The sequence below is a fragment of the Nerophis ophidion genome, linkage group LG09 (assembly GCF_033978795.1).
Source record: "Nerophis ophidion isolate RoL-2023_Sa linkage group LG09, RoL_Noph_v1.0, whole genome shotgun sequence".
In the NCBI taxonomy this organism is placed as follows: Eukaryota; Metazoa; Chordata; class Actinopteri; order Syngnathiformes; family Syngnathidae; genus Nerophis; species Nerophis ophidion.
The window spans coordinates 48,536,036-48,553,711 of record NC_084619.1 but is presented as its reverse complement, the minus strand read 5'-3'; the positions used below and the strand labels follow the sequence as shown (position 1 = coordinate 48,553,711).

At 37.5% G+C, this 17,676-nt stretch overlaps 1 protein-coding gene and 1 long non-coding RNA gene across 2 annotated transcripts in view; one reads left to right on the top strand and one right to left on the bottom strand.

Annotated features, from left to right (window-relative positions):
- Positions 1-2,299, bottom strand: LOC133558827 (uncharacterized). The gene is made up of 3 exons (XR_009808023.1): positions 2,199-2,299; positions 1,936-2,124; positions 1-270 (listed from the first exon to the last, which is right to left on the bottom strand). It is a non-coding gene; the product is annotated as an uncharacterized LOC133558827 (long non-coding RNA).
- An 11,287-nt stretch (positions 2,300-13,586) lies between these two features.
- The window catches only part of slc18a2 (solute carrier family 18 member 2), a 147,162-nt gene continuing 143,072 nt past the window's right edge, over positions 13,587-17,676 (top strand). Inside the window, exons 1-2 of the mRNA XM_061911106.1 lie at positions 13,587-13,682; positions 13,749-13,909. Coding sequence (XP_061767090.1) covers positions 13,777-13,909 — 133 coding nt within the window. The 5' untranslated portion in view covers positions 13,587-13,682; positions 13,749-13,776. The remainder of the gene's footprint in view (positions 13,683-13,748; positions 13,910-17,676) is intronic.

Genomic DNA, 17,676 nt, shown 5'->3' with positions numbered 1-17,676 from the left:
AATTTTAAGGGTGAAACCAATTAAAACAGTAAATACAAATCTAAATTTTAAAAACACAGAGGACAACAGAGGACCACGCAACTCACGTAGGTTTAAAAGCCACAGAATAAAAATGGGTCTAAAGACGAGACATAAAACACTCCACTGTGGGAGCAGTTCAAATATGGAGGGGCAGAGTGTTCCAGAGCTTAGGGCCGACCAGAGAGAAGAGCGCAGGATTGTAAGTCCGATTGAGGTCCGAGATATAATGAAGTGCCAGTCCATGTACAGCTTTAAAAACAAAGAGCAAGATTTTAAAATCAATTCTAAAATGAACATGGAGCCAGTGCAAACTTTCAAGGATTGGTGTTATAGGCTGGCATTTCCTGGCTCCTGTTAAAGTCGTGCTGTCGCGTTCTGGACTAACTGCAACCGGGAGAGAGCTTTTTGGCTAATGCCAACATAAAGTGCATTGCAGTAGTCCAGGCGACTTGAAATAAAAGCATGCACGACTTGTTCAAAAAGGTTAAAAGATAACAACGGTTTTACCTTTGCTAAAAGACGAAGATGATAAAAACACGATTTTAAAACGCCATTGTCTTGTTTGTCAAGTTTAAAATCACTGTACATAGTGACGCCAACGCTAGTGACCTCGGGACGCACATAATTTTGCAATGGCCCCAAGTCACAAATAATAAGGAAAAATACAACGTGTGTACGTATATACAATTATAAGTAAAACTAGAGTCAAAAATTAAGACATCATAAAGATGTCAATAAAGATCTGTATTGACGGGTAAATAATGTCTGTGTGAATGTTCAGCACACTCCCGAGCTCTATAAACACTGAACTGATACTGTGTTGTTGTTACAAAAAAGGCACCATCTGCTGGATTAAAAAAGTAACTGTATTTGACCTAAAGATATAATGATTTGTATATACATAGAGATACTGTATATACATATACTATCCATCCATTTTTTACCGCTTCTTCCCTTTTGGGGTCGCGGGGGGCGCTGGCGCCTATCTCAGCTACAATCGGGCGGAAGGCGAGGACACCCTGGACAAGTCGCCACCTCATCGCAGGGCCAACACAGATAGACAGACAACATTCACACTCACATTCACACACTAGGGCCAATTTAGTGTTGCCAATCAACCTATCCCCAGGTGCATGTTTTAGCAAGTGGGAGGAAGCCGGAGTACCCGGAGGGAACCCACGCATTCACGGGGAGAACATGCAAACTCCACAAAGAAAGATCCCAAGCCTGGATTTGAACCTTTGTATTGTGAGGCAGACACACTAACCCCTCTGCCACCGTGAAGCACTATATATGTATGTATGTATATATATATATATATATATATATATATATATATATATATATCTCACTTCAGGCAAAGACCTGAAGTGAGATCAGAGTACCACACGATGGTGCTGCAGCCAAGGGTTATAACATGACCATATATACATGACTTTACAGTTGCAACGCTTTCGCTTTAATATTCATTGATTATGTTGTGTTCTCACTACAGCAGAATTACATCAATAATTCATTATAAAATCAAATGATGGCTGGATGTTTCACATAGAACAGGGGCTCTTAACCAAATTTTGACACTGATTGATTTGAATCATATTCAATATTAATATCAAGCCTCGTTAGAGTTTAACAGGATAAACCTTGTCAAATGATATGAAACCAAGTGTTTGGCAGCTCCCGCTAACAATCTGTGAACGTGTGTGTGAATGGGTGAATGTGGAAATAGTGTCAAAGCGCTTTGAGTACCTTGAAGGTAGAAAAGCGCTATATAGTATAACCCATTTATCTATTTATTATTTATTGACCAGGCTGATTAGAAAAATAGCTACTCACCATATATACGGCATATGTTAGGGCTCATAAATAAATAATGAAAACCATTGCCCGGTAAACACTCCCTTGTACCCTTACCGGGACACAGTATGTCTCCCCTGAATCGGGGGCGGGTGCTGGAGGCCCGACAACCTGTAACACCTGCCCCACCTCCATCATGGAGCACTCCCGGCGTACATGCCCAGGTTGGCCGCACTCCCAGCACACCGGCCCTGGGGTTCGAGGCGCCATCTGTGAGGGAAGCCCTCCATATCCAGCGCAGGTACCCTGCAATGCACAAGCAGAGGAAATGAGACAACCCCGTGGACCCCCCTTGTTGTGTGTCTGTGGGTTACATTCACATTCGTTTCCAAAGTCCCTCTTTTTTTTGCTCTCGGCAATCGGGTTTATTTTATACAGTGTTCACTCTCTCCGCTTTTCAGCCTCTCAGTCTCCTTTGTCCTCACGAAGAAGGCCCCCCTCATGGTCTCTGGCCCTGCTAATAAAGGGAACAGGTGATTAGATAACTCGTTCCAGCTGAGATTATCCACTCACCTGTTGGCTGCTTCATGGCTGCGCGTCCCCTGCACACACCCCGCCCGCAGGGGACGCGCGACTACGCTCCTCCACACTGACTAAATACTTTTTCGCCCCACTGTACATTAAAAGAGCAGAGCCAGCCATTTCTACATACAGCTACAAAAGTAAAACAACAACAAAAAAACTAACACAAAAAAACATATACACTGTTGTGGCCTCTGTGGTGTTCCACGCCATCGTCTGTTGTGGTGGTGGTAGCATGGCCAGAGACAGAAGCAGACCCAACAAAGCAACCAAGCGAGCCGACTCCACCATCACCCACCCATTAACTCTCGGCCAGTGTCCAGTCCGCATGGATGAGTTGACAACGTTTAATCAATGCTGGGTTCTGTTCCAAACAAAAAATATATTTGATAGAGAATAACTGTATTTCACATGCAGAAAATAATATGAAATACATATAAATGTATACATTCATGGATTCAAGGAACTTTATTGTCATCATAATCATAAATGGAACGTTTAAAATGAAAATCGATGTTACCGAGTAAATGTCGAATTTATATTTATTGTAAATAAACATTTTGTTGAATTGAGTGTCCAAACAAAGAGTTGCGTGTTGGTGATTCAGTCTCTTACTTTCTGCACAGTTATTTATCCAGGGAAAAAATACATGTATATATCCATCCATCCATCCACCCATTTCCTACCGCTCTTCCCTTTTGGGGTCGCGGGGGGTGCTGGAGCCTATCTCAGCTGCATTCGGGCATTAAGCGGTGTGGACCCTGGACAAGTCGCCACCTCATCACAGGACCAACACAGACAGATGGACAACATTCCCACTCACATTCACACACTAGGGCCAATTTAGTGTTGCCATTCAACTGATCCCCAGGTGCATGTCTTTGGAGGTGGGAGGAAGCCGGAGTACCCGGAGGGAACCCACGCAGTCACAGGGAGGACATGCAAACCCCACACAGAAAGATCCCTAGCCCGGGATTGAACACAGGACTACTCAGGACCTGAGTATTGTGAGGCACATGCACCAACCCATGGCCACCGTGCTGCCATATATGTGTGTGTGTGTGCACGTGTGTATATATGTATATATATACACTAACACAAAAAAACATATACACCCATTGGTCAAATCCAATGGGTGTATATGTATTAGGGTATTATGTATGTATGTATATATATATATATATATATATATATATATATATATATATATATATATATATATATATATATATATATATATATATATATATATATATATATATATATATATATATATATATATATATATATATATATATACATACATACATACATACATATATAGTGTTTCACGGTGGCAGAGGGGTTAGTGTGTCTGCCTCACAATACGAAGGTTCTGCAGTCCTGGGTTCAAATCCAGGCTCGGGATCTTTCTTTGTGGAGTTTGCATGTTCTCCCCGTGAATGCGTGGGTTCCCTCCGAGTACTCCGGCTTCCTCCCACTTGCAAAAACATGCACTTTGGGATAGGTTGATTGGCAACACTAAATTGGCCCTAGTGTGTGAATGTGAGTGTGAATGTTGTCTGTCTATCTGTGTTGGCCCTGCGATGAGGTGGCGACTTGTCCAGGGTCCACACCGCTTAATGCCCGAATGCAGCTGAGATAGGCTCCAGCACCCCCCGCGACCCCAAAAGGGAATAAGCGGTAAAAAATGGATGGATAGTATATGTATATACAGTATCTCTATGTATATACAAATCATTATATCTGTAGGTCAAATACAGTTACTTTTTTAATCCAGCAGATGGTGCCATTTTGTAACAACAACAACACAGTATCAGTTCTGTGTTTATAGAGCTCGGGAGTGTGCTGAACATTCACACGGACATTATTTACCCGTCAATACAATTCTTTATTGATATCTTTATGATGTCTTAATTTTTGACTCTAGTTTTACTTATAATTGTATATACGTACACACGTTGTATTTTTCCTTATTATTTGTGACTTGGGGCCATTGCAAAATTATGTGCGTCCCGAGGTCACTAGCGTTGGCGTCACTATGTACAGTGATTTTAAACTTGACAAACAAGACAATGGCGTTTTAAAATCGTGTTTTTATCATCTTCGTCTTTTAGCATAGGTAAAACCGTTGTTATCTTTTAACCTTTTTGAACAAGTCGTGCATGCTTTTATTTCAAGTCGCCTGGACTACTGCAATGCACTTTATGTTGGCATTAGCCAAAAAGCTCTCTCCCGGTTGCAGTTAGTCCAGAACGCGACAGCACGACTTTAACAGGAGCCAGGAAACGCCAGCCTATAACACCAATCCTTGAAAGTTTGCACTGGCTCCATGTTCATTTTAGAATTGATTTTAAAATCTTGCTCTTTGTTTTTAAAGCTGCACATGGACTGGCACCTCATTATATCTTGGACCTCAATCGGACTTACAATCCTGCGCTCTTCTCTCTGGTCGGCCCTAAGCTCTGGAACACTCTGCCCCTCCATATTTGAACTGCTCCCACAGTGGAGTGTTTTATGTCTCGTCTTAAGACCCATTTTTATTCTGTGGCTTTTAAACCTACTTGAGTTTCGTGGTCCTCTGTTGTCCTCTGAGTTTTTAAAATTTAGATTTCTATTTACTGTTTTAATTGGTTTCACCCTTAAAATTGTTTTTAATCAAATTTATTTCATATTGGTTTTATATGTATTTATTTTTATTTTTTGTTTTCATTCAGTCATTGGTGGAGCTCAGGATAGTATTTGTATGTTGTTTTTAATATTGTTGTGCAGCACTTTGGAAACATTTTGTTGTTTAAATAGTGCTATAGAAATAAAGTGGATTTGAATGGATTGGATTGTGCGTATTTTTTCTTCTTGACTGTTATGTAATGATCTGTGTGCTTAGTTTGTTTAAAGTGAGAAAAACATTTTAACTAGTGACGTCACTGTCTAAACAAGGAGATATGACACCAGCTTATGGAAAGTTTACAAAGGAAACACAACAACAGAAAAAAATCACAATATTTCTGAATAATTTTAATAGAATGTAATTTTAATTATTGTGCTCCATATCTTATTTAAAAACTGCTACCAGCAATAGTTTCTTTAATAAATACAAAAATATATGAAAAAAAAAAATATATATATATATATATATATATATATATATATATGTATATATACATACACTTATATATATATATATACACACACATACATATATATATATATACACACATCTATATACATACAGTATATATACATATATGTGTATATATATAATCATTGTCAGACACAAGCTAGACATACGTAATACGTGTCCTTTATTGAACAATATTGCATTTTAAATCAGCACATTTGTCAATACAAAAAAGTATCAAATAATTATTGTCACATATTTACAGACACAAAATATCCAATGCAGAAGCCTATTAGAAAGTATCCAGTAACAAACGTGTCAGCATCATTCAACTTTCTGCATTATGCGCGTACTGAATTATGGCGACCTTTAGGTGTCGCCAATATTAAACACTGAAATTTAATACTCCGCTTCAAAAGCCTATTGTGTTATAAAGTTAGTTTTAAGTACCATTATTTGCTGATAAAACCTTTTCTAATATTTTACAAAACAAAATAATAAAAGTGAGGGTTGGACTCCACCAAGGCTGCCTTTTGTCACAGGTTCTGTTCATAACTTTTACGGACAGAATTTCTACGCCCAGTCAGGGCGTTGAGGGGATCCAGTTTGGTGGATGCAGTACTAGGGCTCTGCTTTTTGCAGATAATGTGATCCTGATGGCTTCATCTGGCCAGGATCTTCAGCTCTCACTGGATCGGTTCGCAGCCGAGTGTGAACCGACTGGGATGGGAATCAGCACCTCCAAGTCCGAGTCCATGGTTCTCGGCCGGAAAAGGGTGGAGTGCTATTTCCAGGTTAGGGAGGAGATCTTACCTCAAGTGGAGGAGTTCAAGTACCACGGAGTCTTGTTCATGACTGAGGGAAGAATGGATCGTGAGATCGACAGGTGGATCGGTGTGATGTCTTCAGTAATGTGGACGCTGTATCGATCCATTGTGGTGAAAAAGGACCTGAGCCGGAAGGCAAAGCTCCCATTTTACAGGTCGATCTACGTTCCCATCCTCACCTATGGTCATGAGCTTTGGGTTATGACCGAAAGGACAAGATCAGGGGTACAAGCGGTCAAAATGAGTTTCCTCAGTCGGGTGGCAGGGCTCTCCCTCAGAGATAGGGTGAGAAGCTCTGTCATCCGGGAGGATCTCAAAGTAAGGTCACTGCTCCTCAAGAGAGGAGCCAGATTAGATGGTTCGGACATCTGGTCATGATGCCACCCGAACGCCTCCCTAGGGGCACGTCCAACCGGTAGGAGGCCACGAGGAAGACCCAGGACACATTGGAAAGACTATGTCTCCCAGCTGCCTTGGGAATGCTTTGGGATCCCCCGGGAGGAGCTGGACGAAGTGGCTGTGGAGAAGGAAGTCTGGGCTTCTCTGCTTGGGCTGCTGCCCCTGCAACCAGACCTCGGATAAACGGAAGAAGATGGAAGATGGAAAATGATAAAAGAACGGACGATGAATTGTGCTGATACTGTGTCAGATTAATGTCAGTATGAGCAAATGCAAAACACTCCAATATTGATATCAAATTAGGAGTAAAAAAACAGAATACCACTCATAAAAATGTTATTTGAAATGTATTTATTCACCCCCAAAGGGACAAGCCGTATAATATGGATGGCTGAATATCGCTATCATATAATATCATAATGTTTTTATTTAAACCGGACAATGTGCAGTTATTTCCTTGAATATTTTAAACTGTATTTTCAAAGATGTTCCGGTTCTTTTTTATGAATCAACTTTTTTGATACCTATACTTTGTTTTCATTCTGCATTCTTTTCACTATTACTGTCACGGCACACGGCCACCGGATCAATAGAGTTAGCAGAATTTTATTTGGAGTGCCCCCATTAAAAAAAAAAAAAAACGATCTTTTTTATGTGATTAATGTAGAATGATTTTTATACTTTTTTGACTAAAACTTAAAATATTTTGATGCATTGTTTGTACAAAATTGTGGGAATTAAATTGTAAATAAATAAATCGACATAATTCAAAGATGGAATTGCAAACCTTTTGAGTGCAACTGGTATTGACTCCAACACCCCCGCGACCCCGAGAAGGACAAGCGGTAGAAAATGGATGAATGGATGAACGACAACACCAATTATGCTATAAGACCAGCATTAACGCTGTACGCCATAGGGCAACAGTTCTCAAATGGGGGTACTTGAAGGTATGCCAAGGGGTACGTGAGATTTTTTAAAAATATTCTAAAAATAGCAACAGTTCAAGAGTCCTTTATATATATATTTATTGAATAATACTTCAGCAAAATATGAATGTAAGTTCATAAACTGTGAAAAGAAATGCAACAATGCAATATTCAGTGTTGACAGCTAGATTTTTATGTAGACATGTTCCATAAATATTGATGTTATACATTTCTTTTTTGTGAAGAAATGTTTAAAATTAAGTTGATGAATCCAGATGGATCTCTATTACAATCCCCAAAGAGGGCACTTTAAGTTGATGATTACTTCTATGTGTAGAAATCTTTATTTATAATTGAATCACTTGTTTAGTTTTCCACAAGTTTTTAGTTATTTGTATATCTTTTTTTCCAAATATTTCAAGAAAGACCACTACAAATGAGCAATATTTTGCACTGTTATACAATTTAATAAATCAGAAACTGATGACATAGTGCTGTATTTTACTTCTTTATCTCTTTTTTTCAACCCAAAATGCTTTGCTCTGATTAGGGGGTACTTGAATCAAAAAAATGTTCGCAGGGTGTACATCACAGAAAAACGTTTGAGAACCACTGCCATAGGGGACAGTGAGGATGCACGGGGAACATTCCATTATACCTTCATCAGTGACAGAGCAGGAAGAGGCTCGGAATACACTAATAAGCTCTTACCCAGCAGGTACAAGACATTAAAACAACATTGAGAACTTGTTGAAATTAGGTCCTTATGTTGAGCAACTCACACATTACGTTGAAACAACATGCTTTTGACGACGTGTAATCAATGTTGGGTTTTGACGTTGATTTGACCATAGACTTTTGGTCATTTCACAAACCAATATTCTAAAACACTGGTCCCCAACCACCGGTCCGGGGACCGATTGCAATCCGTGACGCATTTGATACCGGGCCGCACAGAAAGAATAATTGTATTTATAAACTACCGCATTTCTCCGACTTAATTTTCGCCTGTCCCACCAAACACACCAATAAGCTTGTTAATAGATGTATATTACAACTCCTTTGTTATAGTACATGGGACAATGCACATTAATGGACATATAAAATGTTAATTTGCTAGATTGTAGTCGAAGGCTTTTTTTGTTAATTTTTTTTGCAGTTTTTATCTGCCACACATATAAAGCCGGTCCATGAAAATACTGCATATATTAAACCGGTCCCTGGTTTGGGGAACCTGGTTTTACAAAGCATACATAACGTTAAAAAGACATGCTTTTTGACGACATTTATGACGTTGATTTGACCATTAAAATCTGGTCATTTACCAACAAAACAATGTGAATCCAACGTTAGACATCAACGCTGTCTCAATTTACAAATACAACTATTTTGCAACTTTGTTTCCAAAGTCAGTTTTTAAACAACATGTACGTGTAATCAACGTTATATCAATGTCTTGTGCATGCGGGGAATTCACGCAAAACGTGGCCTACCACGGACCCTCATCTAATCCCTCATCTATGCACTAAAAAATGCTAGGTTACTTTGATATCCCAATTTATGAGTTGCGAGGGTTGGGTTAAATTTGGGAGTTATTTTTTTGAAGAACGATCCATTTTGTGGGTTATTAGGGTATTATTTTAACTAAATTCCTGGGTTTTTAAAACTGTATTATTTTTGGGTTGTCTTTCAATGAGTAACGCATTTTGGGGTAAAAGGCTTTGTTTTTTAAATTAAAAAGGTACTTTTTTCTTCAAGGGAATTTTATTAAGGATTAATCTCATTAACATTATTGACAATCACACATCTTATGTACATGAACATATTTGAGCATGCTGTATAGAACTACTATTACCATACATTGTGGTAAAAAAAAAAAAAATTCTTGCTTTTGATTATATTTTAATAAAATAAAAATATTTGTTATCAGTAGTTGGAAAAGAGTGGGACAAACCAGCAGTAAAATTTATTATTTTAAAGGCCTACTGAAATTAGATTTTCTTATTTAAACGAAGATAGCAGGTCCATTCTAAGTGTCATACTTGATCATTTCGTGATATTGCCATATTTTTGCTGAAAGGATTTAGTAGAGAACATCCACGATAAAGTTCGCAACTTTCGGTGTTAAGAGAAAAGCCCTGCCTCTACCGGAAGTCGCAGACGATGACGTCACACGCGTGGGGGCTCCTCACATATTCACATTGTTTTTAATAGGAGCCTCTAACCAAAAGTGCTATTTGGACCGAGAAAACGACAATTTCCCCATTAATTTGAGCGAGGATGAAAGATTTGTGTTTGAGGATATTGATAGCGACGGACTAGGGGGGAAAAAAAAAAGTTAAAAAAACCCAAAAAAACACGATTGCATTGGGACGGATTCCGATGTTTTTAGACACATTTATTTGGATGATTCTGGGAAATCCTTTATCTTTCTATTGTGTTGCTAGTGTTTTAGTGAGTTAAATAGTACCTGATAGTCGGAAGGGTGTCTCCACGGGTGTCTTGACGCGCAGTGTCTCAGGGGAGTCGACGGCAGTTCTCCGGTAAGAACTGATTTTTTAACTACAATTTTCTCACCAAAACCTGCTGGTTGACATTTGGTCGGGATCCATGTTTACTTGACCGGGCTCTGATCCATAGTAAAGTTTCACCTCCAGGAATTTTAAACAAGGAATCACCGTGTGTTTGTGTGGCTAAAGGCTAAAGCTTCCCAACTCCATCTTTCTATGGTGACTTCTCCAATATTAATTGAACAAATTGGAAAAGATTCAGCAACTCAGATCTCCAAAATACTGTATAATTATGCCGTTAAAGTAGACGACTTTTAGCTCTGTGTGTGTGCAGCGCTCATATTCCTAACAACCTGTGACGTCTTGCGTACATGCCATCATTACACTACGTTTCTTAGACGAAACTCCCGGGAAATTTAAAATTGTAATTTAGTAAACTAAAAAGGCCGTATTGGCATGTGTTGCAATGTTAATATTTCATCATTGATGTATAAACTATCAGACTGCGTGGTCGGTAGTAGTGGGTTTCAGTAGGCCTTTAAGTTGATGATTACTTCTATGTGTAGAAATCTTTATTTACAATTAAATCACTTGTTTATTTTTCAACAAATGTTTTGTTATTTTTATGTCTTTTTTTCCAAATAGTTCAAGAAAGACCACGACAAATGAGCAATATTTTGCACTGTTATACAATTTAATAAATCAGAAACTGATGACATAGTGTTGTATTTTACTTCTTTAGCTCTTTTTTTTTGACCAAAAATGCTTTGCTCTGATTAGGGGGTACTTGAATCAAAAAAATCTTCACAGGGGGTACATCACTGAAAAAAGGTTGAGAATCACAGCAATATTCAAACTCTTCCATGACATTTCTCAGCTTTTCACTAATTTATCCTGTATGTAAGTCTACCATGTTGTGGGATATTCTTGCACAGACTTCGTTGGAGTTGCTGCTTTGAAGTCAGGCTGAATCAGGTCTGCGACAATTAATTGATTAATTTGATTAGGAAAAAATCTGTTTCGAGTAATTGTTTAATGACTGTAACTAATACGAATTGATCAAATCAGTCCCGCATGCAGAGCCTGGAACCTTAAATATGTGGACATAGTTTCCACACGTCTGTTGTAATATAGCGAAGGTGTGTGGCGCATCATTTTTAATTTATTTTATTATTAATACACATATTTTAAAAGTGCAATTTCAAAGTTGATGATAAGCATTAATTAAAAAAAAAAAAAAGAATAGAGTTTATGATCAGCAGAATGTTTTTCGGTTATTTCAAGTATTTTTTCTAAAATACATATTGAGGCTATGAAGTGTGTTTTTATCCAATTAATCTCACAAACTAATAAAAAGAATACTCGATTACTAAAATAATGGATAGCTGAAACATTTGGGGCAGCACGGTGAAACAGGGGTTTGTACTTCTGCCTCACAATACGAAGGTCCTGACTAGTCCTGAGTTCAAACCCGGGCTTTTAACTTGTTTTTTTTTCTAATTTTTTTTTTTCTAGTCCGTCGCTATCAATATCCTCAAACACAAATCTTTCATCCTCGCTCAAATTAATGGGGAAATTGCCGTTTTCTCGGTCCGAATAGAACTTTTTGTTGGAGGCTCCCATTACAAATAATGTGAATATGTGAGGAGCCCCCCCACTTGTGACGTCATCGTCTACGACTTCCGGTAGAGGCAGGGCTTTTCTCTTAACACCGAAAGTTGCGAACTTTATCGTGGATGTTCTCTACTAAATCCTTTCAGCAAAAATATGGCAATATCACGAAATGATCAAGTATGACACTTAGAATGGACCTGCTATCCCCGTTTCCAATAAGAAAATGTAATTTCAGTAGGCCTTTAAAGTGCCCTCTTTGGGAATTGTAATAGAGATCCATCTGGATTCATCAACTTAATTCTAAAAATGTCTTCCAAAAAATATAATATTTTAAACATAAACAATATTTATGGAACATGTCCACAAAAAATCTATCTGTCAACACTGAATATTGCATTGTTGCATTTCTTTTCACAGTTTATGAACTTACATTCATATTTTGTTGAAGTATTATTCAATAAATATATTTATAATGGATTTTTGAATTGTTGCTATTTCTAGAATATTTATTAAAAAAAAATCTCATGTACCCCTTGGCATACCTTCAAGTACCCCCATTTGAGAACCACTGGAATATTGTATTATCTTATAAAAGAAGATATAAAATAGTTTATGTGGATACCTCAATGAGCATTCACACTCAATTCCTTCAGTAATTGCCTCATTTAGTTCGACAAGCGGTAGAAAAATGGATAGATGGATGGTTAGTATTATAACAGATGTCGGTTAGTTACTGAAGACACTTTCGGGGCGTTGTTGTTAGGATGCAGTTAAAATCGGGGAGTGTTTCTCAACCTTTTTTCAGTGATGTACCCCCTGTGAAAATGTTTTTAATTCAAGTACCCCCTAATCAGAGCAAAGCATTTTTGGTTGAAAAAAAGAGATAAAGAAGTAAAATACAGCACTATGTCATCAGTTTCTGATTTATTAAATTGTATAACAGTGCAAAATATTGCTTGTTTGTAGTGGTCTTTCTTGAACTATTTGGAAAAAAAGATATAAACTTAACTAAAAACTTGTTGGAAAAATAAACAAGTGATCTTATTATAAATAAAGATTTCTACACATAGAAGTAATCATCAACTTAAAGTGCCCTCTTTGGGGATTGTAATAGAGAACCATCTGGATTCATCAACTTAATTCAAAACATTTCTTCACAAAAAAAGAATATTTTAAACATCCATCCATCCATTTTTCTACCACTTATTCCCTTTTTGGGGTTTCGGGTGTGGGGGGGGGGGGGGGGGGGGCGTACACCCTGGACAAGTCGCCACCTCATCGCAGTATTTTAAACATAAACAATATTTATGGAACATGTCCACAAAAAATCTAGCTGTCAACACTGAATATTGCATTGTTGCCTTTCTTTTCACAGTTTATGAACCTACATTCATATTTTGTTGAAGTATTATTATATTGTAATAATAAGTATTATTGAATTGTTGTTATTTTTAGAATATTTATTTTAAAAAAAATCTCACGTACTCCTTGGCATACCTTCAAGTACCCCCATTTGAGAACCACTGGAATATTGTATTATTTTATAAAAGAAGATATAAAATAGTTTATGAGGATATACGCCCTCAATAAGCATTCACACTCAATTCCTTCAGTAATTGACTCATTTAGTTAGACAAGCGGTAGAAAATGGATGGATGGATAGTTAGTATTATAACACATGTCGGTTAGTTACTGAAGACACTTTTGGGGCGTTGTTGTTGTTAGGATGCAGTTAATTAGAGGGTTGTGCGCGGAGCGCGCTCAGTGACGTCATCAGGCAGTAGAAAGACAGCACGTCGATCTTCACCATCATCATCATCATCCTCCTCCTCCTCATCTTCTTTCTTCTCCTTCTGCTTCTGCTGAGCTGACCTGAGCGCAGGTGAGACGTTCATGTTGGCTGCTGAGAGCTGATGCGTGAATTATGAATGATTCCGTGTCCACACAGGACCAGTTGTAGTTGTTGGACCGGCACCATGGGGAGCCTGGACGCCTTGCGGCACTTTCGTCTCCTCAGCTGGCTCAGGGAGGAGAGACAGTCTCGGAAACTCATCCTCTTCATCGTGTTTGTGGCGCTCTTGTTGGACAACATGCTGCTCACCGTGGTCGGTAGGTGCAAATATCACTTCGTCCTAACTGGTATCGTTGTTTATCGGCAGTAGCAGGACTCGTACGAGTTGTAGTAGTAGTTTTAGTTTTAGTCGCAACAGGTGGCGCTCCTCATAGTGCACCACCTGTTGGCACTTTGTAATTAATTCATAAGCATGAAGTCAATGCAAATTGCATCGTCAGCAACTTAAAGAACAATATTTTATTTAAATACTCAATTTTAAAACATAATGTAATATTGTGAACAAATGTATAATAGCCTATGCATTATGTTTACATCAAAAATAAATGGTCTCGAACATGTACATGGCATGTTCTAACAATACAGTGTGTCCTTTTTCTTTGTTGAACGATGATTAGATCCATTGTGCTTTTTTGTCGGTACCGAAGAAACCCAGCAGGCACACGACGTTGATACAACGTTGATTAAACGTACATGTCCTTTAAAACGGACATCGGGACAACGTTGCAAAATGGTTGTGTTTGTAAATTGAGACAACGTTGATGAAGTGACCAAATTTTCAACGGTCTGATCAACGTCACAACCTGACGTTGGATAAACGTCCTCACAAAGCATGTTCTTTCCACGTTGTGTTTGTGCTGTAGTACTTTGGTTGGAAAATGACCAAAATTCAATGGTTAAATCAACGTCAGAACCCGACATTGATTAAACGTCATCAAAAAGCATTTTGTTTCAGCGTTGTATATGTGTTGTAGTATATTAGTTGGAAAATTACCAAATTTCAAATGGTCAGATCAACGTCACAACCTGACGTTGAATGAACGTTGTCACAAAGAATGTTGTTTCTACGTTGCATTTGTGTTGTAGTATATTGGTTGGAAAATTACCAAAATTCAATGGTCAAATCAACGTCAGAACCAAACATTGATTAAACGTCGTCAAAAAGCATTTTGTTTAAACGTTGTATATGTGTTGTAGTATATTGGTTGGAAAATGACCAAAATTCAATGGTCAAATCAACGTCAAAACCCGACATTGATTAAACGTCGTCAAAAAGAATTCTGTTTCAACATTGTATATGTGTTGTAGTATATTGGTTGGAAAATGACCAAATTTCAATGGTTAAATCAACGTCAGAACCCGACATTGATTAAACGTCGTCAAAAAGCATGTTGTTTCAACGTTGCATTTGTGTTGTAGTATATTGGTTGGAAAATTACCAAAATTCAATGGTTAAATCAACGTCAGAACCCAATATTGATTAAACGTCGTCAAAAAGCATTTTGTTTCAACATTGTATATGTGTTGTAGTATATTGGTTGGAAAATGACCAAATTTCAATGGTTAAATCAACGTCAGAACCCGACATTGATTAAACGTCGTCAAAAAGCATTTTTCTTCAACATTGTAAATGTGTTGTAGAATAATGGTTGGAAAATGACCAACTTTCAATGGTTAAATCAACGTCAGAACCCGACATTGATTAAACGTCATCAAAAAGCATGTTGTTTCAACGTTGCATTTGTGCTGTAGTATATTGGTTGGAAAATTACCAAAATTCAATGGTTAAATCAGCGTCAGAACCCAACATTGATTAAACGTCGTCAAAAAGCATTTTGTTTCAACGTTGTATATGTGTTGTAGTATATTGGTTGGAAAATGACCAAATTTCAATGGTTAAATAAACGTGAGAACCCGACATTGATTAAACTTCGTCAAAAAGCATTTTGTTTCAACATTGTATATGTGTTGTAGTATAATGGTTGGAAAATGACCAACTTTCAATGGTTAAATCAACGTCAGAACCCGACATTGATTAAACGTCGTCAAAAAGCATGTTGTTTCAACGTTGCATTTGTGTTGTAGTATATTGGTTGGAAAACTACCAAAATTCAATGGTTAAATCAACGTCAGAACCCAACATTGATTAAACGTCGTCAAAAAGCATTTTGTTTCAACGTTGTATATGTGTTGTAGTATAATGGTTGGAAAATGACCAAATTTCAATGGTTAAATCAACGTCAGAACCCGACATTGATTAAACGTCGTCAAAAAGCATTTTTCTTCAACATTGTATATGTGTTGTAGTATAATGGTTGGAAAATGACCAACTTTCAATGGTTAAATCAACGTCAGAACCCGACATTGATTAAACTTCGTCAAAAAGCATGTTGTTTCAACGTTGCATTTGTGTTGTAGTATATTGGTTGGAAAATTACCAAAATTCAATGGTTAAATCAACGTCAGAACCCAACATTGATTAAAGGTCGTCAAAAAGCATTTTGTTTCAACGTTGTTTATGTGTTGTAGTATATTGGTTGGAAAATGACCAAATTTCAATGGTTAAATCAACGTCACAACCTGACATTGAAATAACGTTGTCACAAAGCATCCTATCCCCTGGTACATGTCTTTGGAAGTGGGAGGAAGCCGGAGTATCCAGACGGAAGCCGGAGTATCCAGAGGGAAGCCGGAGTATCCGGAGGGATTGACCAAAATTAAATGGTCAAATCAACGTCAGAACCCGACATTGATTAAACGTCGTCAAAAAGCATGTTGTTTCAACGTTGCATTTGTGTTGTAGTATATTGGTTGGAAAATGACCAAATTTCAAATGGTCAGATCAACGTCACAACCTGACATTGAATGAACGTTGTCACAAAGCATGTTGATTCTACGTTGCATTTGTGTTGTAGTATATTGGTTGGAAAATGACCAAAATTCAATGGTCAAATCAACGTCAAAACCCGACATTGATTAAACGTCGTCAAAAAGAATTTTGTTTCAACATTGTATATGTGTTGCAGTATATTGGTTGGAAAATGACCAAATTTCAATGGTTAAATCAACGTCAGAACCCGACATTGATTAAACGTCGTCAAAAAGCATGTTGTTTCAACGTTGCATTTGTGTTGTAGTGTATTGGTTGGAAAATTACCAAAATTCAATGGTTAAATCAACGTCAGAACCCAACATTGATTAAACGTCGTCAAAAAGCATTTTGTTTCAACATTGTATATGTGTTGTAGTATATTGGTTGGAAAATGACCAAATTTCAATGGTTAAATCAACGTCAGAACCCGGCATTGATTAAACGTCGTCAAAAAGCATTTTTCTTCAACATTGTAAATGTGTTGTAGTATAATGGTTGGAAAATGACCAACTTTCAATGGTTAAATCAACGTCAGAACCCGACATTGATTAAACGTCGTCAAAAAGCATGTTGTTTCAACGTTGCATTTGTGCTGTAGTATATTGGTTGGAAAATTACCAAAATTCAATGGTTAAATCAGCGTCAGAACCCAACATTGATTAAACGTCGTCAAAAAGAATTTTGTTTCAACGTTGTATATGTGTTGTAGTATATTGATTGGAAAATTACCAAAATTCAATGGTCAAATCAACGTCAGAACCCAACATTGATTAAACGTCGTCAAAAAGCATTTTATTTCAACGTTGTATATGTGTTGTAGGATATTGGTTGGAAAATGACCAAAATTCAATGGTCAAATCAACGTCAAAACCCGACATGGATTAAACGTCGTCAAAAAGCATGTTGTTTCAACGTTGCATTTGTGCTGTAGTATATTGGTTGGAAAATTACCAAAATTCAATGGTTAAATCAGCGTCAGAACCCAACATTGATTAAACGTCGTCAAAAAGAATTTTGTTTCAACGTTGTATATGTGTTGTAGTATAATGGTTGGAAAATGACCAAATTTCAATGGTTAAATCAACGTCAGAACCCGACATTGATTAAACGTCGTCAAAAAGCATTTTTCTTCAACATTGTATATGTGTTGTA